At 39.7% G+C, this 25,770-nt stretch overlaps 1 protein-coding gene across 3 annotated transcripts in view; it reads left to right on the top strand.

The window, feature by feature from the left end:
* The window catches only part of aff4 (AF4/FMR2 family, member 4), a 34,010-nt gene extending 8,800 nt beyond the window's left edge, over positions 1-25,210 (top strand). The window contains exons 1-21 of one of the 3 annotated variants that reach the window (XM_044370050.1): positions 2,588-2,835; positions 7,469-7,598; positions 10,733-11,527; positions 11,922-11,960; positions 12,196-12,282; positions 12,697-12,724; positions 12,841-12,904; positions 13,137-13,229; positions 14,165-14,309; positions 14,534-15,290; positions 15,442-15,593; positions 16,254-16,339; positions 16,679-16,919; positions 17,387-17,484; positions 17,929-17,992; positions 18,658-18,794; positions 18,977-19,048; positions 19,150-19,243; positions 19,383-19,426; positions 19,863-20,080; positions 21,145-25,210. In XM_044370050.1, coding sequence (XP_044225985.1) covers positions 2,819-2,835; positions 7,469-7,598; positions 10,733-11,527; positions 11,922-11,960; positions 12,196-12,282; positions 12,697-12,724; positions 12,841-12,904; positions 13,137-13,229; positions 14,165-14,309; positions 14,534-15,290; positions 15,442-15,593; positions 16,254-16,339; positions 16,679-16,919; positions 17,387-17,484; positions 17,929-17,992; positions 18,658-18,794; positions 18,977-19,048; positions 19,150-19,243; positions 19,383-19,426; positions 19,863-20,080; positions 21,145-21,272 — 3,489 coding nt within the window. In that variant the 5' untranslated portion in view covers positions 2,588-2,818 and the 3' untranslated portion in view covers positions 21,273-25,210. Of the gene's footprint in view, positions 1-2,587; positions 2,836-7,468; positions 7,599-10,732; positions 11,528-11,921; positions 11,961-12,195; positions 12,283-12,696; positions 12,725-12,840; positions 12,905-13,136; positions 13,230-14,164; positions 14,310-14,533; positions 15,291-15,441; positions 15,594-16,253; positions 16,340-16,678; positions 16,920-17,386; positions 17,485-17,928; positions 17,993-18,657; positions 18,795-18,976; positions 19,049-19,149; positions 19,244-19,382; positions 19,427-19,862; positions 20,081-21,144 lie in introns of those variants that run through there. The other 2 variants (XM_044370051.1, XM_044370052.1) reach the window with 2 other exon arrangements.
* Positions 25,211-25,770: the final 560 nt, after the last annotated feature.

Below are 25,770 nucleotides of genomic sequence, written 5' to 3' on the forward strand. Positions count from 1 at the left end.
ATAGATGTTCTTCCTAATTGTCCTGGAAGGCTGTTTTGTAAATTAATATTACTAGCAGGCTGTCTTAAGACCAAGCTGATTATTTCTTAAGTTTTTATCTTTTTTTTTTAAACTGCCTCTCATGTTAATCAACTTTTGTTTTACTCTTATTAATTTAACTTGAAGGGGTTAAATAACTGCATTAAGACTTGTTTATGCTCCCCTTTCAAGTCGTAGTCATTCTTCGATTTTGATTCACTGACTTTAATTAGTCGATCGACTAAAAAGTTGATTGGCATTCATTTTCGAGCAAAAACAGCTCAACATTTTCGGGTTCCCTTTTCTCATGTGTGACGATTTGCTGTTTTTCTTTGTCGTATATGACAGTAAATTGAATATCTTAAGGTTTTGGACATTTTTTCACTATTTTTTAACATTTCATAGACTAAATGAGTAAGAAAATCATTGAGAAAATAATGGGCAGATTAAGGAAAACAATTGTTCAATGCAACCATGTTTAATACCACAAAGTGTAAGTAACAGAGATACAGCGATTAACCGATTGCACTGTTAAAGATGCTTTAAAATGTCTGTTTTGTAATCGTGAAGGCTCAACTACACTGAGTGTTTCTGTTCTCGCATCATTTTTTCAGAACAACAGTTGTACTGTGAGGAAAATAAACAAAACTAGACAGTTGTGTTTAAAAAAAAAAAAAAAAAAAAAAAAAAAAAGTCCATAAGTGCAAGCTGCAGACTGCAGGCGGAATCTGGTGCACCAGCTTAAAATGCTGTGCTGCAACAGGTTCAGGTACGCAAAGTTACACATGTTGTCATGAGAGCAACTCATTTTATTTGTGTTTTAGGGGGTCTACATTAGCTAAAGAAGACTAAAAGTGTTCAGGCAATGGCTGAGGGACCCAGTATTGAAGGCTTTAATCATCGATGTGGGAGTATTTTGCATATATAAAGAATGGCCAGGGGGTTGTTGAAGAAGACGGATCTCTAATTTGTAAAACTTGCTGAAGAAAAGCCGCTGCTAAAGTATCCAACACTCGAACCATCCACCTATACATGCTCAAGTGAAGGTTGTACACGTTAAAAAAGGGGGCAAGTTACTTAATGAAACATTGAGTTGGTGGCAAATTAAATATAAAAGTGTAACTTACAGTCGATGAAGTAATGTTAGCGGTGAGTTAAGAGTTGGACTTTCAGTGCAACGTAAACAACAAAGCAGGAAAAGGAACATTGCACCGTTTATAATTAACACTCATCAAAACAGCATGTAATCCCCTCAAGGGCTTCAGTGCAACCTTTTACATCCTGTTGCTTCCTCCCATCTGTGTTGAATAAACTCTGGTATGGTAGATAAACATGCCAGGTGCAAAAGTCTAGCTTAACATTAGGATCTCGTAGACTTCCAGCACTATACCGTTGGATCTAATTAATTGCATTTCAGTGATTTAATAACATCTGCATAAGCGATGTTCCCCATTTCTAGCTTTCATTTTTACTAAAACTGCCAAACAGATCAATATAGACAGGATTTCTCAGGCCATAGATATAAAATTAGATTAATTATTAATATAGATTATTAAAAATGAATTTAAAAATAGGCGTAATGACAGTTGATGTTAAAAACACTTCAATTTATTACCTATAGTAGTAATGTTTTCCCCTGGGGGATCAATAAAGTTTATCTTAATCTCACATTAATAATAATAATTCAAAATACTATATGTTAAATATTAGAAATCAACTGAAGTCATTACTGCAATGTCCAACTGAAGTTCATCTTTGCGTGGTGTATTTATTTTCATTGTTCTACCTCTGCTACTGCTGCAGTTCAACCCACTGTTGCAGAATCCTCGGTGAAGTGTGTCTTATGCTCCCTCTTCAAAACTAAATATGCTCATGTGATTTTATCCATCCATAGTATTGTGAAATAAATTAATGCATAATAATCCATGAAACCATGACTTTTCCTCAGACTATAATCGTACCATCAAAATCTATAATCGTTGCATCCCTAGTAAGTAACCAGATAAATGTTTTTAGACAGAAATGTTCTATAGTGGCTTAACAAATACTTCATCATCGTAGTCGCTATGCTTTGTTGTCACGGTCAGCGTTATCCTTGCGGAAGTGCCTCCTACAGATAATTCATACACTTAATTATTTACAATTAAAAGATTCCTCTACTCCTTGGTGAGCAGTTTTTTTTTCCCTCATAGCTGAAGATTAGAATTGGCTCACATTGCTATTAGCTTTTAAGTCAAGAGGCACCACCAGGACTGTCTGGCACTCATGTGGACAGGAGACAAGCCAAATCTCTCTTTCATCCCATCTTTCTCTTTCACATTCACTCCTAGCGTTTATGCACACCACTCACACACTCACACACACAGACAAACACAGACACCACTCATACTTATCCACCCCCAGTCTCTTCTCACCTCGCTTGTTCTCCACACATGCTTAACCTCAAAAAACACCACAGAAAACAAAAGCCGCGGCTCCCTCAGGCTTCACCTAGCATGTGACTACCCCCGCTGTTTGCAGACGTGGTATCTCCCGAGAAGAGCAGTCACCTCCCCTCCCTAAGTCAGATTTGTCTCCACTCCAAGGAAATACACTGTACCTTCGAATCGAGTAAAGAAACTGTAGTTGCACTCTTCCAGCTGGACGGCCACAGATACAGACAAAAAGAGCCAGGTTGTCTTCACTGAAGGAGGCTGGCGTACAAATAAGCTGACAAGTCATGAGGAGAATACTTCTGAATCCCTGAGAGATCCTCTGAACCCTCCTCCCTCCTTCTTCCAATGTCTCAGTGGTTGGGGCCATGGCCTCTCAGTCAGGGTAAGAAATCCACAACTAGTTGGCTGCTTCACTTATTTCTCTTGGTTCCCGGGAAGAATAAAGCACTTTTTTTTTTTTTTTTTTCTCTTAGTTGTACAAGTCACACTGAAGTGTTTTTGGACGGCCTTACATAATGGCTGTCACAAAAGTCCAATCTTGTGTTCATGGTGCTCAGATAACCATCAGTTCTTCCCTTTTTTCGGTTGTGTTGAAGACGTGGCCTGGATGTTATGTTATGTTGTGTGTTTATGTTGTGAGTCAAAAAGGGACAGCTGATTAATTTAGTTACAGTGTGATCTGCCTTTTCAACTCTGCAGACTTTGACCTTTTCAGTCCAGCACACTGTTGAGTGATTACAATAAACCTAGCCGGCCATTACACTTTGATGATCATAAATGTCATTTAAACTCGTGTTGTGGAAGAAGGAATTTGCTTAGGCAAGTTTTTGTTTTCTTTTTTTGAAACAATCTACCTTGCCTACCTCACTATGTTGGCAACTGATTAGCTCTGTAGGGCTCGGGCCTTGCACGGAGGCTCGGCCATAAATTCAAACTGAGGCTCACTTATGATCTGTGCCTCCAACATGCAATCAAACGGATAAAATAGAAATTAAAGTTTGCTTGTCGTGGGTATTTTTCAAAGAATAAGGCACTAGTGCATGGCTTTCCTGAAGGCTACAGGTACTTGGTGCAGAGTTTGTGGTTATTGAGTCATGTCTTGCTTCTACAGCCCACAATCTCAGTTGCTACCCTCAGAAAGGACTAAACACTATGTTCAATTGGGCCCCTTTTAACTGTACAACCCCCAATTCCTACCTAAGAAAATTAAAGATTAAATTTGAAAGTAGGTTTGAGATACTATCTGGCATTAGATGACTTTGAGACTTTATGACTGTGACTGGGGACATCCCTTCTACCATGCTTGGGTAGAGCCGGTCTCATGTTAGACAAACTTTCTCCATTAAATAATGGTACTTCCGAGCAATGATTAAATTTTTCTGTTCTCCCTACTATCTTTTGTGATGCTAAGCCACACTTTTGCACACTAGCCCTCGTCGTTGGTTCAAAGTTTTTAAAGAGTCAATAAGTTGAAATGGAAAGCATGTGTCGTGACTTGCTCTTGATGTTTAAATTAGTCCACTGTGATAAAACAAAGTTTATTCCCACTATGTTTACTTGTCCTCAAAGTCATATGATTTCTCACATTTAGTTGAAATTAGAAATTTTGTGGCTTTACTCTTAATAATTGATAGATTCACACTCCATGAGTGGAAATGTTTACAGAAACGTTTTAGGTCCGGTTGTAACTTTTTCTAATTGATATAAAGTCATTCTTCAACTGGGTTTTGTTTGGCCTTTCCATATAAGTTTGAGTACTGAGGCTGGTTTAAGGCCAACTTAAAGACAGATTGGAGCTTGGAGGTCTGCTCTATATTTGCATCATATCACTAGCACAGGTCTTCCAATTTGGTTGCACTTCCTTATTTATTGAAAAGCACAATCACACTTTAATATTTATATACACTCAAACCTACATGTATACAGGATGCTAGACTTCAGAGTTTCATGACTCCTGGTCGGCCGGGGCCTAAACACTAACATTAGTAGTGTTTTCATCTAATGTTAAGAGAACTTTTGAAATGTTGCAAAAAAGGAAAGAAAAAAAAAAAGAAAATTTATAATTAGGTGCGTTTCAATCAACTGGTTTGAGGTGAATAAACTAGGCTACGCAAAGTGTAGTTTTGTCAGAAGTTGGCGATATAGGCTATGTTACACATGGCTGTAATAAACAGAGTAGAAGAAGTAAGCTAGTGGTTGAGAATCAGACACAAAACCAGTCACCTAGGCCACCATGACAGAAAAATGGCGAGAGGTCTTCAGGAATTTATTTCAATCGGGCAAGTTGTAATTGTTCTTTATGTCAGCTAGTATTGGCCGGGAAGACACCGATAGCGGAAAGAACCAATTAGTTATTTGAGTTAAATCAGAACTTAGTGCATTAACTCTTTTTGAAAAAAGGCAAAAACCACCTCAAGCAAGTGTAAAAAGTTTTTTGCAAAGTTGAGGAAGTTTTTAAAATTTTGCAGTTTCCATCAACCTTTTCCAATGTGATACTTCAAAATGTGCATTAAAATGCGTTGATGGGAGCACGTCCATTGACGCTACAGTATTGTTGAAACCAATGACAATTGAGCTTCTTTGATGATTTTCTTTAGTGCTGCACAACAATATTACAGGGTGTAACCCCCTGTTCAACTAATAAAAACCAACAGAGTGGGTCAATTAGGTGGGCAGAATAGACATGAGCAGTGTTTACAAAGGGTTCAGTGCCTGGGGCTTTTGATTGTTAAGCACTGTGCTAACAGTGGACCATTCACACATTCAGCCACACTCCAAAACTGACATTGACAGGCTCATTTGCATTTACATGTAGTACCAGCATACTAAAAGCACCTCTGGGCACACCATCGTTTACTTTCATTACTCGTCTAACCAGTTGAAATGGAGAGAGCTTTATTTCAAGTGCATGAAACTGTCTTTTTCTTAGACCACAGACAACATTTATAGAAAATTTCAAAAGACTTTGAAATGATAGTCGGTATTTGTCAGCTTGGTGGTACATTTGGCAAAATTACTAACATCAAGGAGAATTTAACTAGAATGTGGCTTTCACACAGTTTAGCTGCAACAGTTGTCAGTACACAGTAATCTGTGGTTAGTTCAGTTGCAGCAAGCTTGTTGTTTTTCATTTTTACTGTGAAAGTTAGGTTTTTGACAGTGTATATAGTCATGGCTTGTTTCTTAGCTGTGCTGTTATTCAAATAAACTCCAGAGAGAATAACAGCGGGGTGTTGATGGATGTTTGGATGATAGGTAGCCTAAACAACGTTTTATTTACACCTCTGCTGATAAAACTGGTGCTAATGGTGTGTCTCAAACACCTCACGGAGGTTATGGCCTTGGTTGCTCCCTGAACCCAGGTTTAATGCAGCCTAGCCATAGATTGTAAATCACGTAGCCTAATGACTCATAGTTGGGTGTTGTTGATGACGTAGAACAGCCAGAGGCTTGCTAAAGAGGTTGTTTGGGAAGTTGTTATGGGGATGTACTGATAAGCTTACACACATACACACTTACAAGTTGTTAAAAACTTTGAGCTGTTTTGCTCAAGTGCTGACTACATTTAGTCTACACCCTTCAATGTAACTATGTCTCAATTTCCCATGTTTTCAATCGTCCTGATCAGTTTTCATGTGAGAGTGAATTCTCCTAGTAAACTTTCAAATATGTAGTCTAGTTTGTCTACCTTTCACTTCTTAAGTTTCTTAGTGTGTAGTGTTTTTTTTTTTTCCCTCTTTCTGAAATCAGTTAAACCCATCTGCTTCTTTTCATCTTTCCAGTCATAATTATCGACGATTGAAAACACTCTTGTGTGTTGTGTTTATAATCTAGGAGGAGGCCGGGTTGGTGCTGCCTAATTGTACTCTGTCAACAGACTTAAAATCTTTGTTGTTACTGGCAGAGCCTGAAGCTGTCGAGTAAAACTGAGAGGCGACACGCCTGGCTGATAATTTGCTTGTTTCTTGTTTCAGAGCTCTGTAGTTGCTTTCAGTTTAACAAGGTGCAAAAACAGAGACGAGTCACATTTTGTTCTTTGTCATGCTGGCTGTTCCTAATGTACACACAATTGTTCTGTACAAACACTCATGTTTTTAATATTCAAAGTGACACTCAGCAGAAAATTTTGCATGACGTTTTACCAGTTTAATTACATGTCCATGCATTTGGTGGCGTTTGCCTCTCTGGTGAGAATCCATGCATTCATTTACAAGGACTCTGCCCTTAAATAGCCCGGTCCTTTTTGTGTTTGGACTACACACATTATGCTCAGAATGTCAACACAAGGCAGAGAGATTTGTTTAGCTACTTTTTACAGGTATTGGCAGTGGCTAAGAAGACTTGCATATTGTTTGCATGCGGTGTTAATGAGTGTCCAGTATACTTTTACAGTCTTGTCTTCTCCGGATGTTAAAAACATCAACTTTTCAGTTTGATTGGTGTATTTGCTGAGCGAACAGCTTATACAGATTACAGTAAATTAACGTCTGAAAATGTCCACAAGTAGTTTCAGCTGGGCTACAAATGTACACTGACCATCTGTACAAGGAGGTTGTTTTCAGTAGAAGTAGGCTACTGCCTGGTGTCTAGACTGGCCTAAGCCTATTAGAGACTACTTTCTCCACAGGTCATCTCTGTGATCCACTCTGCTCTTGATGTGTGGGGTTTTCATGAATGATGCTGATGTTTTACCAAAAAAAAAAAAAAACAACCTGTGACTCATATTAGAGAGTTGATGATGGCAACTTGATTGTATGATCCATTCTGAATAGTTGGACTTTTACTCAGCATTTATTAAGAACTAAGAAATCACAGCCAAAAAAAACCCAAAAACGTTTGGCCAAGAGATAAATACTTCTGGATTCGTCAGGTGTTTCCTTTTATGAATGTCTCACTTTCACAATACTGCCTCTTTTATATCCGTTCTCGTGAAGCCATGAGATAAGAAGTCTCTTTATTGTCACTCCTCCGCATGTTTTTTGATGTTGACGTGTTTGTTCTGTTTGTGTTATTAGCAACATGAACCGTGAGGACCGGAATGTGCTCCGAATGAAAGAAAGAGAAAGGAGAAATCAAGAAATCCAGCAGGGAGGAGGCGAGGCCTTTCCAGCAAATTCCCCTCTATTCCCTGAACCTTACAAAGTGGTAAGTTCGTTTACCTCACGCTCACTTTTGACATGTAATTGATTAGTCAGTTCAGAAGAATCTGTAACGGTAACAGGAAGTGAGAACTGCGCGTACTACCAGGAGAAACAGTTTTGTCATCACATATTTTAAAACATCCCGTCTCTGCTTTTGCTTTTTTTTGGCTGCTGTTGTTAAACTGCTAAGAGGAATGTTTAGCTTTAGGCTTCTGTGGCAAAGGTGAGAAACCTTTTTTTTTTTTCTTCTGGTGTCTTTCTACACACCTGTGTTTACGCTTTATGCGGTATTGGTTTGACTTCATTCCTACGTCGGTCTGGAAAAAAACAATTGGTTGTAAGTCGATTTGTTTTTCAACTTTTTCCGCTCTGACCTTCAAGATCTTGCAGTCTCGGTTTTCTTTATAGTTTGTGTGATGAAGGCTAAATAGGGAAAAGTGGAGATGTGTTTTAATACTCATGCTGTTACTTGAGCTGTTTTTATGTGACATGTCTGAACAAATTTTATTGACAATGACAGTCCACCCTCTTTTGATCAAGACCATGTCCCACAAAAGTCAAGATGTAATTGACTGATGTGTGTGTGCAGCACAGTATGTGGTTACGCTAATCATAAGTATTAAAAACAAGATCAGATGCTGTTTCTAACATTTGCGGTTCAAATTAAATAATGTTTAGCCGTCAGATAGTCAGCTGTTGACCAGCTCTGCGCAAAACACTCTTGTCTTGACGTCACAGGCCCCCAGTGAGCTGTTTTGTAGTACAACTGCAGAAAGTAAACAGAAGAACACGCCAACTTCCCCCTTCCTCCTATGGCTTCCTCATGCTGTGAGACACGCACTGTAGATATAGGCCAGCCAGCTCCCGCCTGGCCGGTGTAATTGTAAAGAGGATCTGAGTTCTCCGTACTGGTCTAATCTTTGCCACTAACCAGATTTGAGCAGAGGTAAGCGGCTGCTCTCTCTTAGCTTGAACTAGCCATCAAAGCGGCAGAAAGGAATGTGTCCTGACAGGTTGGGAATAGAGATGGGACCAGAGGTGAGTGATGAGTGCTGGCCTGTGTGTTTTGGCCCACAATAAAGTGGAAGGTAAAAAGCTGACTTTGAAGAAGGAAAAGTCTTTGGCCTTTGCCAAGGAAAAAAAGATCTTTGCAGCAAATAATCACTTATTCTGCAAGATGGTTATTCTTATTCTGTCTTCAGAACATTTTTACTTCTTGGAAGAAAAAGGTGGTGGTTTAGCACAAAAGAAATGTGGGAAAAAAGCCAACTGTTTAAGTCACTGGCTTTTTCTACACTCTTTATCTTTTGTCTCCTGCTTGTCTGGGTCTTATGTAAGCTTCAGTTTGACTTTTTTCTCCCCTCTCTGTCATGCTTCACTTAGTGGAAGTTTACTGTGTTCTGCATTAAAGGCCATGTGTGCACACAGCTGCAGCTGTGGCCTCCCAGATGTAGACCAGCAAGAGCAGTAACGTTTTTATGGTGCAGGGTTCATGGACTTGTAACTCAGCTGCACAGAATGAAGAACACAAAATGATCTGGTGAAAATTAGAACCCCACAATATTATTTTTTGTTTGTTTGTTTAGAGGATAATACAATCCTGATATTCTGATGTTGATGCAGCGCAAACACAGTGTACATGAATTCACTTTTTTTTTTTTTTTTTTTTTTTTTTAAAATCAAGGACTCCAATGAGATTATCAAATAGGCCTTTTCAATTAAATTATGCCATGATCTAAGCACTCCAAGAAACTAAGCAAAGGAAGTAACTCAGGAAATCAAAAATCCATTAAGCACATTCATGTTTGTATTTCCAATACATCTTAACAAGCATAAAGATAAAGCAAATTAGACAGGCAACAGATTAAAACGATTGAGTTTGTCGTTTTTGTATGCAACAAGACAGCGTTTAGTTCATTTGGAGGAGGTGGAAGTCGGTGTGCTGTTGTTTGTAATTTACTGTTGTTAGACTGTGATGTTTAAATCATTGGGAAGGATAGTTCCTGGCTGGCAGGAAAACACTGCCTCAGGACCGGGGACTTTTTGTGGGGCAGGGACCAAAGCTTGAATGAGGTTTCTCCGGTCAGCATGACGGTAAAGTTCCTGAGACCCTACAGGTTCCTGAGAACGTCTCTATGGTGGAAAAGGGCTTTGTCAAAAACATAAATTCTGATACTGATACTTTTTTTTTTTTAAAACAGATGTTAATACAGTGTTTACAGCAGATTCCATTAACAGACCATTGTGGTGTTCTGCCAACACAGCAGTGTGTTGCAAACATTGTGTAAACAAAGAGTTTGTTGAAACAACCATTTTAATGATCCAAAAGTCCTTTTTTGTACTTTTTGTCTTCTTTGTTTATAGCATTACCAGCCAACACGGATCCTATCAGTATGTGTGTAATATCAGTCTATGTACTACAAAGTGAAACCAAATTAATCCCTCCCCTTAAGAGTGGTGATACTACACTTCAACCACACACATGCGAGCCAGGCCATGTGAGCAGGCGGTAGTGGAGCGCACGTTATGACCAAGCTAGTTTCCTGCTACAGATAACGGTTTGTGTTTCCTCACCCGCTGTGTGAAACTGGATATTCTGCACAGACTTCTGTCACGGGCCGGTTGTAAGCAGGTCGGCTGGAACCCGTGGCTTCAAAGTGATTGATTAACCTCCGTGTTTTGAACTATGAGTTAGATCCTTATCTGTGTTCACAGATGGGTGCGGACTGATCTGGGCCTAGTTTTGACCAAGCCGACCAACTGTGATTGGCTGATTGGGCCTCTCTGTGTGTTCAATCGATTTATTTTAAATGTAAAACTGGTGACACAAGGGATTAGGATGTAATTTGTTTCTATTATATTAATTTAGCATATTTCACTCATTATAAGTAGGAGTGATACGTTTTTCCATGTTTTTGATGGAAACCAATTAACCCCAGTGTTGAACTTGTGTCCATAATGACTGTTTTCTCTCCCCCCCCCTCTTCTCTGTTCATTTCTCTCTTTCATTTTCTCCTCAATGACTTTTCTGTCTCTTCTTTCTCTGACTGTCTTTTTTTTTTTTTTTTGTCTTTTCTTCATCCTCACACTGTCTTCTGCCCCACCTTGTCCTCCCCCATTCTCTGCTTCTCTCTTCAGTCCAGCAAGGAAGATAAACTGTCCAGCCGTATTCAGAGCATGCTGGGCAATTACGACGAGATGAAAGAGCCGATTGGTGACACACTTCCAAAGCTTGGTAAACCTTCTAACAGCTCATCTTCCTCTGAGGAGAAATCGGGCCCGCCTTTGTTTGGCGGGGACCAGCGTAGCGGTGGCAGCAGCCAGAGCAGTAAGTGGACTCCTGTTGGCCCCGCAGCAGGTGGCTCTTCATCTCAGTCCCAGAAACGCTCAGGACTCCAGGGTGGGCACGGTAGCCAGAGGGGCAACGGAGGCAGTAGCGGCAGCAGCAGCAGTAGCCAAAGACACGGAGGAGAGGTGCGGGAAAAGAAGTCGAGTAAACACAGCGGAGGGTCAGAGCACTCGAAGTCGCACACGTCAAGTCCCGCAAAGGGCTCTCTGAGTTCCTCCAGCAGCAACAGCCACTCGCGGAGCTCCTTGTCTGCCGAGCAGCATCACAGCAAGGAACGCTACCGTTCCAAGTCACCGCGAGACAGAGAGGCCAACTGGGACTCGCCCTCACGGGTTCACACCTCCTTCACCTCTGGACAGCACTCGAGTCAGGCCTTTCCCCCATCTCTCATGTCCAAGCCCAGCTCCATGCTGCAAAAGCCCACAGCCTATGTGCGGCCTATGGACGGCCAGGAAACGGCAGAACCCAAGAGCTCACAAGCGGAAAGTTATAGCGGACAGTCGCACAGCAGCACCATGGGAGAGATGAAGTCCAACGGCAAGGCCTCGCTCTCCAAACTCAAGATCCCCTCCCAGCCTGTAGAGGTAAGGCAGGATCTAGAGGCCTTCTTGCGGTTCCATCTCTTTCTATTTTTAATTTATTCTGAACCCTCCAGCTTATGTACACTACGCACATTAATTATGTGTGTTTATGTGGCACTCTAGATATAAATCTATAGTAGTGAAGCTTGCATGTAAAATTTATAGACTTACTATGGCAGAGCGCTGTTTATGTTTGGAGCATATATTCATAATGATGTAATAACTGTATTAAATTACCTCTCAGCATGTTAAACATGCTCTTGACTGAACTCACTGGTCTCATAAAATGCCTATAGAATAACTCATGGTGCTCAAAATGGAAGCCATCGCTCACCTGCTGATCTGACATCATGTTGTTTATGAACACATGTGCTAAGTGTGACGCTTCTGTCTTTAGGGATCCGGTGACGCCAACTGTGTCGATGAGATTCTGAAGGTATGTACATAATTGTATTCTACAGAAAAAAACTCCCTACAGCCTTCAGTCAATGAGAGAGCGTTGAGCATTACTGATGCCTTACAACTCATTTGCACATTTTTCCTTCTGTGTGTGTGTGTGCGTGTGTGTGTGTGTGTGTGTGTGTGTGTGTGTGTGTGTGTGTGTGTGTGTGTGTGTGTGTGTGTGTGTGTGTGTGTGTGTGTGTGTGTGTTTTTTTTTTTCTTTCTTTCAGGAAATGACTCAGTTGTGGCCCCCTCCGCTGACAGCCATCCACACTCCCTGCAAAACAGAGCCCTCCAAGTTTCCATTCCCCACCAAGGTCAGTATCGCACCAGTGGCTGTTTACGGTTTAATTCAAATGATTGTGTCATGATGAATTAATAAGGTTAAATTATTTGTTTTTTTACTTTTGTATGGTGCAAACAGACCTTTCATAACACACACAGTCAACCTAGAGAAACCTTATTTTGTTGCTGTTTAACTGCAACTTGAAACGATTAAACATTATCTAGTAATAATTAAGATAAGATAGGTTGAAGTGCTTTCCTGTAAGTTTTGGTGGTTACACTTGTTTGTGCTTGCATGTAAACATAAATTGCCACAAACCCATGGTCTGTTTTGTTGTTTATTCATTGTTATCAGATTTTTGAGACAAATGGTATTATAGTATAAAGATAAGGACAAAACAAGATCATGAGAATAATTCAGAATGTTTTTTTTGTTTTCACCTCAGGACTCTCACCCCTTTCCTGGCGGACACAGTGAGTATCACACATTTCAGATTCACAAAATATCCTCACAAAAGGATTAGATATGTATGCCTCTCAGATGTTTATATACGTACTTATTGATCATGAGGTTTTTTCTGTGTTTTCAGAGCGAGGCAGTTCTTCCAAGAGCTCCAGCAGCCACCAGTCCAAAGCTTGCGATGACCAGCCAACGTAAGTACTTCACCCTTTCCTCTTCTCCTCCTTTCTCATCATAATCCATGCGTGTAGTTTTCTCAGTATTGATCCATACAACATAAAGCAGAGTACTCAAACAAATAAAGTAACCTAAAGTTACCAGACATACAGGAATCATGTAGACACAGCCAGCAATCCGCAGCAGTTACACGGCTGAAATAAAACACGAAGCATTACAATTTAATTATGTTTCATTCCTGTATCTCAGTATGCTTGAAGATGACCTCAAGCTAAGCAGCAGCGAGGACAGTGATGGAGAACAGGACTCTGCCAAGAATATCTCAAGAAACGCATCAGCAAGGTAGAGCATAGTAAATTTACTTTTGTCAGACTTGAATATTGATTTTTTTTTTTTTTGTTGAGACTCTGCTAGAGAGAGATGACTCAAATTACAGTTCTGAGGCTACGGCGGTTCCTTATCTGGAAAGAAATGGCAAATTTATGAGTTACGTAACTTCTTTTTCTTGTAATTTTCCTCTCTTCTTTCATCATTCTCTATCTTATATTGTGTTGCCTCATCTATGGTGCAATCCAACAATGGCATCAAAAATCATTGCCTCAGTCACACAGTCTTAACTTATATTTGAAATTAGAAGATAGTTTTATTATAGGGTTATTGGATTGTCTTTAGGTCATCTGGCATAGTTTTCTGGTCATTGATTGTATTTCATATAATCAGCTTAGAGTAGTGTTTTGGTGTTTTTATAAACATAAAAAACATAAAAAGTAGTTTTAAAGTTTGGGCTTGTGGGTTTTTTGTTTGATCAGAAATACACTTCACAGGGTCCTGAAGTTTGAAAAAGTATGTTAACAATTTACACATTTTGACAACCTTAAAAATTGCACTCAGTACCTGGCAGCGCAGCTTTCTGGTCACTCAGGCACTTGTTGCTGCAGGGGCTGGTTGGTCAGGACCCCTGTGCAGAGGGGATCTCGGGGGTGGGGGGTAGCATCAATCTTTGCCCACATTATGTGCTCAACTTTCCCAAAGCCAACAGTGGGATTTAGCAGTGACAGGCAGTGCAGTGTGAGGCAAATTTCCAATTCTGAAAAACACAGCAGAAAAATGTAAAAATTACAAATCAAGTACGGAACGGTTAGGAAAATTATTTGAGTTTTGAGATCAAAATTTAGTAAATATATTGCTTCAGATTCACTAACTAAAGTGTGACTAAAAATATGCTGTTTGCCGTTTGTACACAATATAATGCTGTTCGACTCTCTCCTCTGTAACAGCAATAACAGTGAAGTAGCTGAGCCATCGAGGGATGACTCGAGCAGCCACAGCGGCTCAGAGAGCAGCTCGGGTTCCGACAGCGAGAGCGAAAGCAGCACGACAGACAGCGAAGCCAATGAGCACCCGCGGCCCGCCTCTCCTGAAGTAATGACTTAACAGTAACTTTGTACAAAAGTGTCATGGTGATGATTTGATGCTAAATCAATTTTGTCAATGGCACTTAAATGTTCCTAACTATGTCCACCTTAATTTTGGGTTGGGGGTAGTGCCTAATCTAGGTATCATAGCTTTGCCTAGGTGTCAAACATATACATTTTTACTATCTAAGACAATGGCTGACTTCTTTGTGTTCTCCTGCGCCCCTTCAGCCTGAACAACCAATGGCCAACAAATGGCAGCTGGACAACTGGTTCAAGAAGGCCAAGCACTTCTGCCCAGCTTCTCCAGTGGACAACAATAATGTTCCAACCAAGTGCAAGAAAGAGAGCCGAGATAACAGCTCAGGACGCATCTATGGTAGCCAGGGAGGGGGGTCAAAAGACTCATCGGCACCCGCCCCAAGCAGGGACCTTCGGGCAGCGCAAAAGGGTGGCGAGAGCGGCCGTGGACGGCAAAAATCCCCCGCCCAGAGTGAGAGCAGCACGGGTAACCGAAGGCCTGTGGGTAAGAAACAGCCTAAAAAGTCTGAGAAACCCCCAGTGGTGGAGGAACCCAAGGGAGGTCTGAGAGTGGAGAGCGAGCCGGCTCCAGAGATACCTCCTCACCGGCCCAAAGCTGCTACCAAGGGTTCCCGCAAACCAAGCATCAAAAAAGAACCTAAATCCTCTCCGCGGCCCACTGCAGCTGCAGTCACCACCACTGCAGATAAACGTAAGCCCAAGGCGCCCACCAAGACTTTCCAGAAGTCTCGTGAGTTTGTTGATACGGACTCTTCGTCGTCAGACTCTGAGGGGAATGACAGCATCCCGTCCTCGTCTCAGACACCCAAATACACAGAAAGCATCAGGACGCCTGTGTGCGTGTTTTCTCCAATGGAGGAGAAAGAGCTGTTGTCTCCACTCAGTGATCCTGAGGAGCGCTACCCTGCAAGGCAGCCGCAGCAGCAGGTTTTACTAGTGAAGATAGGTTAGTGAACATTGCTAAGAAGGCACATAAGTCTTATGCTAATTTCCACTGTATTCTGTGCACTCGTTTTACACACTCCTGAAGGTTTTCTTTACTTTGGACCAAATTTAAACCGTACCCTACCCTTCCCTTTCCTCCCCGTTTCCTACAGATCTCAACTTGCTGTCTAGGATCCCAGGGCGGTCCTACAAGGAGCCTGTAGAGATAAAAGTCGAGAGGGATGACTCTCTAGACAGGGACAGCAAAGACTTCAGCAAGCAGAGCTCTGAGAAGAGCTCTAGTAAGGCCAAGAGGAAACACAAGGTATGAGACTTGATAGGACAAAGTCCAGTCTGTGTTTTGATTCAAACCCTGTTTCATTTGAATTTACTTCCTTTTTAGGCCAGTTACACTTACGATGTTTCAGTATGATCTTGCACACTGATAATGTTTCACTGGGATCTTTCTCTGTAGTACTTCCAACAAGGAAGTTGTGATCGCCCCATTTTAGTTCACCTTTTTTTTCCCAAGAGGATATCGCTGCAACAACCTTTAAACAGATTTCCATTAAAGCAAAAACTGCCTTCAAGCCAAGGAACAATTGATTCAATTTTGGTGGTGATCCAAGTCTGGAATTTCAGCCATTAGATGATTTTTTTTTTTTTTTAAATTTTTTCTATTTTTATTTGTTTTAGATGATGTGCATTTTTTATTTATGGTAGCTGTGAAACAACCAGAGTAAGAGCTTGAAAATCAGGGTGATAGGAGTGGTATTTTTGGGTGTGACAGTGATTTAGAAAAACATTGAGCACTGGCAGAAGGTTGTACTGCACCTCCTAAGAGTTAAAGCCCTAGATAGCAAATTTAAGTGCTGGGTTCCTTATGTCGTCAGGTCAATTGCTATAGAAGCATGTACAGACGCTATCTGAGTACACACTTTAATGTGTCTTCGCTTTTAATATTCTGTCATCTATAAATCTTCAGAACGATGAAGAAGGCACGAAGCCAGACAGCAAGCGATGCAAGCTTGAGGATAAGTCTCTATCTCATCATAAAAGCAGCAGTAAAGAGTGAGTATTCTTCCTTTCCTCTGCACACTGGGAACATTTGGCACACTTTGTGTGACAGTAGTACTTAATTTTTCGCAGGCAAAAATGAAGCTTGCCAGACGTCTTTTCCCCATTTCTTACAGTTCATCTCAAAATGTTTATTACATTTGCAGCCTCTTAAAGCTGCAGCTGTTAACCCCTGCACTTATGATGTCTCTGCTAGTGTCTTAGTGATGAAATAATGCTTCCCTGGAAAGTTGATATTTAATCTTTGAGTGTTAATATTTTGTGATGTGGACTGACGAATTTTGCTTAAAAAAAAAACAAAAAAAAAACATATCACGATTCATATACCGTCAGGTCTAAGAGATCTCTGGAGAAGAAAGAGGAGCCAGTCCCCTCTCCTTCCATGTCAGGTCTTCAGCGGACGCCAAAGGCAGAGCATCCGAGTCGCAAGAGGACAGTCAGCCAGTCCTCCACCTCTCTGTCCAGCGGGACAGGAAGTGGAAAGGAGGGGAGCCACAGCACCAAGGGCAACTCCACCTCCAAACACAGAAAAGGAGAGGACAAGGGACGCAGCACACGTGACGGCAAGGTGCGTGTGAGTAACCTTAACCTCGCCAGGCTTTTTCTGTGTATGTGTGTGTGTGTGTGTGTGTGTGTGAATACCTGGCAAGTACCGTAGATACCGCAAAGTGCAATCTTTCGTCTTGTTTGCCAACTGTTAAATACGTTTCCCCCTGGGGTGAATCTGAATAACGAAGCAAGCATTTAAAAAAAAGATTGTTGCTACAGGAAGAAGGGAGTGGTTGAGTTCATGGCTTGATGGATGTGTGTGTGTGTGTACTTTATGTACGTTTGTGCACAATATTTGGGGATGCAAATTGTAAACCTAATGATTCAAGTCACCAATGAGTATTTTATATGTATGAATGTGTAACCAGCAGTCATACACACTGTGTCTAGTTAACACAAAAAAATCACCCTGTTCTCCATTTTATCCTTCACTTCAAACACCAAGCTCCTTTTCCCCGAAACTTTATTCCTTCTCACTTGCTGTCTCTGCAGGAGAAATCCTCAAAGGGCTGTGATAACCAGCTGGCTGTGCCTCCGCTCTCCACGGACGGCTCCAAGTCTCAGAGATCCAAGCTGGTGTTTGAGGACAGGTAAGAGGAGCCCTTTCCACCGTGGATAACCCCTCAGCGGGATATGCAGAAAGGACTGCTGTGGGGATCTAGGGTTGCCTTTGATGCATAAAGCTGTAGGAGGTTGGGAGGTCATGAATAGATGTGCCTGCATGAAGAAGAGATGACGTAAATTTCCATTTTAAAAGGCTGTCTTTTGGGAATCTCTGTCCTTTTCATGCTGTGGTAAAGTAACAACACAGTCTCACTTCTTTTTTCTCGTGTCAGTTGTTTTGGAGGTTTATTTAATGTAAGAATAGATGTTTTAAGGCATTGAGAGAATCTTTTTACGTGCACTTATGTGACACAGTGTTTTATATTCACTGTAAAAATGTTTCTATTAAATGATGGGGCTTCCTCTCCCCTGCCCTCCCCCTCCCAATACTTCATCATTGTAATCAAATTTGTTTGACTTTTTTGCTTTAGGGTCCACTCAGCAGATCACTACTTACAAGAGGCCAAGAAACTTAAACACAACGCAGATGCACTGGTAAGAACGAGAGCTTAACGCCTATTTACATGTTTAACTGAGATGTTACAGTGACGTTTGTTACATGCAAAGCAGCGAAACGATCATTAAAATGAAAGACATCAATGCAAAACAATATCCTGGTAAGTTTTTGCAGGGTACTTAATGTTAGATACAGGGATACACACACATTTCGTATAGTCCTAAATACACTGTCTGGGAAATAAACCTCAGTCTCAAAGTTTCCAATGTCAATTTTTTTTCAGTTTCCTAACAGTATTTTGAGTACAATGAAAAAAAGAAAATAAATAAAAACATAAAAGCTTTTGTTACCTGGTCACTGACGAGCAGGTGGTGTCTATATTTAACTGCAGGTCTGGTGTCAGTTACGTACCTGGGGATTATGAGATACCTGACTCTGCTGCATGCTATTTCCACTCAAAAATCGTTGTTTTGTTTTGTTTTTCTGCTGCTATTACTTAATGAAAAACAGAGCTTGTGTAAACCGTACCAAGTCAAATACAAAAGGTGTCATTCATGTAACTTGCCGGGTCAAAACAAATGTCATGTGAACAGCATTTAGTCCTCAACCGCTCTAACAGTTTGAGAAGGAAATGTAATATTTGAGACTGCTTCATGCTCACCAAACTCGGGATGAACCACTAACAATGATTTTATTTGTGCAGTTGGACCGTTTTGAGAAGGCAGTTTACTACTTGGACGCGGTGGTGTCTTTCATTGAATGTGGTAATGCTTTGGAGAAGAGCGCCCAAGAGGCCAAGTCTCCCTTTCCCATGTACGCTGAAACAGTGGAGTTGATCAAGTAAGGACATACATAAATACCTTTTTTTAATACTACCATACGCTGTTTTTATGCTCACAGAATTGAAATTGAAACCGAATGTGTTCAATGAAACTATATGACCGACATAAAAAATGCTTCTATAATGACTTGAGCAGTTAGTTTTCCTAGGAGACTAAACTTTGTTCTGTCTGTATACACAGATACACTATGAAGTTAAAAAGTTACATGGCCCCAGATGCTACTTCAGCAGACAAGAGGCTAGCTGTGCTTTGGTAAGTACTGCTGACTGTTTGAGTAGGACGCATTGTGTATTTAAGCAGTTCACATATCTCTGGTCATCAGTATTAAAAAAACAAAACATTTCTCTTTCCAGCCTACGATGCCAGTCCCTCCTCTACCTGCGGTTATTCAAGCTTAGGAAAGACAGTGCACTAAAATACTCCAAAACACTCACTGAACACTTAAAGGTAACTTATGTTTACTAGAAACTGCTCAGCGTGGAACGCAGGCAACACAATACGTATTCCATGAATGTAGTTTTCTGTGAATGTGTAACCTGTTTCCTCTCTGTGTACATAATGTTCTTCCCTTCATTTTGTTTGACAGAATTCTCTGAGTAACACCCAGGCTCCCTCTCCTGGAATGGGAAAGTAAGTCACGGTGTCCTTTACTGTTTAGATTAACTGTGTTTGTTGAAATTTATGAGGAAAAACATTGGCAAATAAGTTTCCCCATTGCATAAAAGTTTGGGAATTTCACAGAAAACTTAAAAAACATACTAGCAATTTCAAATATCAGCACCTATGTAGATATTTTATTGACTCTCAGTCATTTCACCAGTTTTTTTTTGTTTTTTTTTTGTCGTGAAAAACATTTTGAAGCCACTGAGTCATACTGGGCAGCAATTACATAAATACTGCTATTAGTAATGATTTTCAGTTTGCGCTCAGTGTATTATAACTGTCATGTGCTCACAGGTGTTTGTGCGACTTCTAAAAATAACTCAACATTTACCCTACGGTTTCTAAACCAGTACCGGCGTTCTCATTGCCATGTCTCACTGCTTGCTTCTGTTTCCTAATGCAGTAAGGCAGCGGGCATGCCCTCTCCAGTGTCCCCAAAACTGTCACCAGGCACGGCCGGTGGCTACTCGTCAGTCAGCAGCAGTAGCAGCGCCAGCTCGTCTGTGACCATACCTCAACGTATCCATCAGATGGCTGCCAGCTACGTCCAGGTCACCTCCAACTTCCTGTATGCCACAGAGGTCTGGGACCAGGCTGAGCAACTATCCAAGGAGCAGAAAGGTAAGCTTTTGTAAAAACTAGATTTGTCGTTATTATTATTGTTATTTATATAGAAAGTTGGGTAGTCCTTTAAATCTTTTATTATTGCATCCTTTGAAGACAGTTAATGCAAGGTGCACATGCTTTTTGATTTTTCATATCAATTCTTAAAAGAGAAGTAGGGACCTTCTTTTCTACCTATTGTGAAAAATCAATGTTCAAAAGCAAATCCAGGATATATACAAATACAGGATTGCTCTCCTTTTATACTGCTTGTAACTCTGCAACAGACAGATGTACTTGATTTTAAAATTGGCAGGTTGTTGTATCAAGTAGGGAGACTAGGGAAATTCCCTATATAAAAATAATATAAGTATTATCAATGATTCAAAATACTGTAAATTATAGCATTGCATCTTTATGGCTTAAGTACAAATCTCACAAATCTCTCTAGATTAAATCCAGCCAAGAACTTTTGTTGCACGTCACCTCCCTCCCTCTCTCCTGCTATCTCTCCTCCTTTCCTGTCATCTCTCTACTGTACGCCATCTATTAAAGAGAAAGAGGAAAAATATTTTTAAAAAACGGAGTACGGGCTAGAAATGAAGCTTTTAAATCCAGGATGTACTGCACTGATCATTAATGTATTAGTGCTGATAAGTATAAGTTGTTCTAGCTAATGCTGAAACAATCAGACGATTAATCTATTACAGAAAATTTACAACAAATGTCAGTTTCTCAAATGTGATAATTTGTAGAATATGCTGTTTTTTCAGTTTTATTATGATTGTAAAATAAATATCTTTAGGATTTTGACTGTAATATGAACAGCAATTTTAAGACATCATCATTTTTGGCTCTGGGAAATTGTTAATACAAGATTTTTTACTATTTTATTGACTTAAACAATTGAATGGTTATTAAATAATAGTGAACAGATGAACTGATAATGAAATAATTGTGGTTCTATCAACCTCCCACACAAACTTTCACTTTTTTTGCAAAAAATAATCCTGCTTATTGCATCTTGAACTTGACTCGAAGTCAGCGGCTTTGTAACTGAAGCTGCGTCCTTGTCTTTCCAGACTTCTTCTTGGAGTTGGACAAGGTGATGGGTCCTCTGATCTTCAACACCAGCAGCATGACAGAACTGGTGCGTTACACACGGCAGGGCCTCCACTGGCTGCGCCTGGACGCAAAGCTAATTCCCTAGCAAGGACTCGCTCCCTGCGCGCTGCTTCTACACACACACACCCACACCTCAGCCTCTCGTGTTCAGCAACATGTGCTCAAAGACACACACACGCATGCCCTCATAGACGGACATTAACACAAACGCATATGTACTGTATGCACACACACACACAGTCCACCTCTGGTCCTCCATGTACACACACATGTGATGAACTTCTCAGACATATCTCCAACACTGTGTCCATTTTCTACACCAGCTTGCCAAAAACACTGAGCAATTTAGGACATCTCATACCTTCGACAGCACCACACAGGGAGAAGCAACGAAACCGCAGCACGGGGGGAAAAAAAAAAAACGGAGCTTATCGCCATGCTTCATATATCGGCATTCTTATGAAATCTTTGAAGGCCATGTTTTTATCTATTCGGCAAGGAAGCGCTGGGTGAATTATTTATTATGAATACACTAAAAATGGGGTTTGGTTTATAGGCTACTTTGGCTTTTAACTTTTTATTTTACTTTGTTTCACCAAAGTACCTCCCATAAACACCAAAGGTGCTTTAAAATGAAGGTTTCTCTTTATCATTTTTGTGCCTTGTGTGTGAGCTACAGGAAAACAAATGATCACCCGTCATATCTGAATAAATTATTTTCCTTTTCCCTCTTTTTTTTTTTTATTTGCTTTCGCGACAGTTGTCATTTTATACATTTTAAACATTTAGCAGTTAATGAAAGCTGGCAGCAATTATGTTTTTATTGCAGTCTTACAGTTTAAAGTCACGTCCTGTTACGAATTTCACATTATAGAGCAAAGATGGTGTTGGCTCAGTCTCGGTGGCCTCTAATTAAGCTACCTTACACCATCTTGATTTATCTTTCCATCAAAGACTTTAGGCGCTAGAGGTTAATCTTGGAGCATGCCCACAAGATTTAAGGACTGTAGGAAGGGCTACTGTGCACAGCAGATTAATACTTCTGACACACATATTTATAAATGTTCTAATGAGCTATATTGATCAGTGTATTCTTTTTGAAACGTGTCATTTTATTTTCAAGAATCATGAACTTTTTTTTTTTTTTTTGCCCTGCTAGCAAATAAAATATTGGTCAGTTGTTTAAGTTGTTCTGTTTTGGATGTTAAGAGCAGCTTGGCCTCTAGGGGCCGCTAGCGGGGGCTTTTAAACTTGCAGCCTTAATAAAATTGATCATGTTAATGTTCTCTCTAAGAGATTTGCTGCTTCTTTGAAGCTCCAGAATACAAATCTCTTCCTATGAAATGTTTTTACACTGTAGCTACATTGTTCATTGAGAAATTCCCTTGAGGAAGAGTCACTACATACAGTGTTATTCTTTTTTTTATCCCCTTGTTTGCTCAGAGTGTATTTTTCTAAGGAACAGCAGGGAGTGTTTAAGTATTGAAGTTCGTATCCATGAATACAATGCAGTTATTTACATTGCAGTTTCTAAAAACCAGGCCTGCGTGAACTAATTTGGCAAAGACAAATTCACCTGAAAGTAAAGATGTTAGAAATGTTCTTTGAGAGAAGCAAACTCATCAGTGATGCAGATTAGCAGTGTTGCATTTATAGAACAAAGAGTTTTAAATCTATGATTATATATTTCAAATAAGTATAACAGCCAAAATAGATTTTATTTATATACAAAGCAGTTTTTCTTTCTTCTGGCCAAACAAAAGTATAACTTTTCAAATGCATAGGTTTAAAACAGGGTTGAACAGGGGTTATATTATAAGATGCAAAGTTTTTGTATATGTAATCGTTCCTATTTAAATTTTAAAATCTTAATCATGACTCGTGTTGCAAGAAAGTCAGTAAGAAATGTGTCAGTTAGTCGTGTTAATGTGGTACAGCAGGCAGAGTAGAGACAACAGAGTGTATGCCAGCTGTCCAGATATGAACATTTCTGTTGGTTGTTTAAAATTTACTGGTTCTCATCAAGGCAGACGTGGATGCTAGTGCTACAGAATGACATTCGGGTGTTGGTCAATGACATGAAGGACTGTCTTTTTTTTTTTTTTTTCAAGCCCACTTCCTACTTAAACATGCTGGAAATCTCCTGGGCCAAATAGTATTCAATGAAACTATTATTGGTTTATTTGGTTGTTAGTTGATCATTTGTGGAAAATGATAAAAGTACTAAAATGTTTCAGACCTGTGACATTCATTAACTTTCTGGCGTTTTCTTCTATCCTAAAACATAAATGTGGTGTTTTTTCTTCAATGTCATTTGACACTTTTTTCAAAACAGATCTTCAGAATTACTGTTTGGCCCTAGTTTGACCTTCTTTTTTTTTTGTTTTATATTTTCTATCCTTCACTGGCTCCCTGGCCTTTATTATAGGTAGGATACTGTTATTTCCTCTTGCACTTGAAAATGAGAAAGTCAGAGGAGGTATTATTTTAATCTATGCAGGATTTTTACAAAAAAAAAGATCAGTTTCTGTGGGAAAAGTTCATTTTTAGGCTTGGGATTTTTTCCCCCACTTCTTTTTTTTCTGCCTCAAAAAGAAACCTGTTAAACGCAAGTGTCCAATGCCTTTAGCTTTTGCAATTTTGTGTACTGGTTTAGTAAATATATATACATATATAAATATATATATATATGTGTATATATATATATGTGTGTGTATATAGATCTGTTTTTATAACCAAACACAGATGGCTTGAGCCATTTTGTACTTAAAGCTGGAGGCCACTTTTCTCATAGGAATTCCTCTGTGGGTTTTGCCAGCCCAGTCAATGTCTTCATACACTGGTACACTTTGTAAGTACAGGTCCGCGCCTTGTGTTCCCTACACTATCTTGTAGTCAAATGTACAAATTTAGCATTAGAATAATTTTTAACAGTTTGCTACTCACACTTATTTATTTTTCTGCCCCTTTGCTTAATGTTTTTTTCTATTTTGCCTTTTTAAGGAGTACCATTTTATGAAATAGGAAGATGTAAATGTATTGGGGTTGTTCATGATGAGATTTCATTGTAAGTAGTAATTAATATTAATTCTAACTTGAAAGAATCCAGGGTAAGATGAGTTTTTTTGACATTCAGTAGGAAGATGTTAACACTTGCATGTTTCTATTTAAATACAAATGTATAAATTGTAAATATAACATTTCTTTAAGGGTGAATTTCTACTACAGGTTGACATTTTTATTGAAATTTAAAAATGCTGTAAATACATTTGTGAGATACTTTATGCACATTTTTTTCTCTCTCTGTGGGCTTTTGTGTTCTTCTTCTTCTAAGCTGTTACAGATGACATCCCAGTCTCTGAACACTGTATATCAAATTGATCTCTCAGTCCTTTTTCTTATACGTGCTCGTATACTTTGTCTCCTGCTTCACTGTCTCTCAGTATCAAGGTCGCCACATAATCATTTAATGTCTCTAGATCCAAGTGCGAATATTTTGTCTTCCCTGTATTTGATACGGAGGTGTGTACTTTCATGAAATGTATATTGTTGATCTCATGGGATGGATGGATGCATGGCGGTTGGCGTGTACAGTCTTATGTAAAACCACGTCTTGTTTCTTCCTCACAAGAGTATTAACTATTTGTCCCTTTTGAACAATTGGTCCAACATGTCTTTTGAAACAGAGGTATTTCTCTACACGTCAAAAACAGTTGTAGCAGTTTATACAGTATGTTGTATAACACCTTTTTTCTAAAAGTCGTCTCAAAATTGAGACCAGCAGCATACACTATGTACAATAGTCTAAATTGGATTAGTTTTAAGAGAACTGATGATAGAAATACTATATATGATGGATGCAATATGATTAAAGGTACTCATTGAGTTTGATCTTCAAACTTAGGTTATGTAATTTAAAGCATTCTTGTGAAGTGAGTATTAATTGTGACTAATGAGAGTCTGTCCTGAATATTCTTTGTATTTTGTCGTATTGAGAATAAAATATATATGAATATGTTTAAAGGAGTTGTACTTGTTTTATTTTAGCAGCACAAGATTAGAACGCTTGAAGATATTTAAAATAAACTTACAAAGAGGTAAGTAAGTGAAAAGCAGTAAGCCTAAGACTATAGACTGGACTTTTTATGATTTACTGAACAATAATGTGTTTTGGGAGCACAGCTGGAAATAAAGTTCTTCATGATGTCCAAATGAATGCACAGCCAATGAGCAGCGTGTCAGCTTTTGCAACATGCACATTGATACCATTTAGAGGTCGAACGTGGCCAAATCACAAGTGCATTTATTAAGAAAGAAAAAGCTACATTATGTAATAGGTTAGGTCTCAATAAATATGGCACAACCAAGTAGGAATGTGGACTGGGGACTGACACGTACTGCCAACTGGAGTATAGTGAGCCACTTCTGTAGGAGTATGTGGAATTCACATCCAGTCGGAGTCCCTTTTCACATGCTGTTTATATTATTTCTTCAACCCCATGTAGTGACTTTGTACCGCTCACGCTGCTTCTGACAACAGGCCTGGTCTGTGCTTCAGTTCTCAGTGAATAAATTGCCACCAA

Source organism: Thunnus albacares, chromosome 13, assembly GCF_914725855.1.
Source record: "Thunnus albacares chromosome 13, fThuAlb1.1, whole genome shotgun sequence".
NCBI classification, from domain to species: domain Eukaryota; kingdom Metazoa; phylum Chordata; class Actinopteri; order Scombriformes; family Scombridae; genus Thunnus; species Thunnus albacares.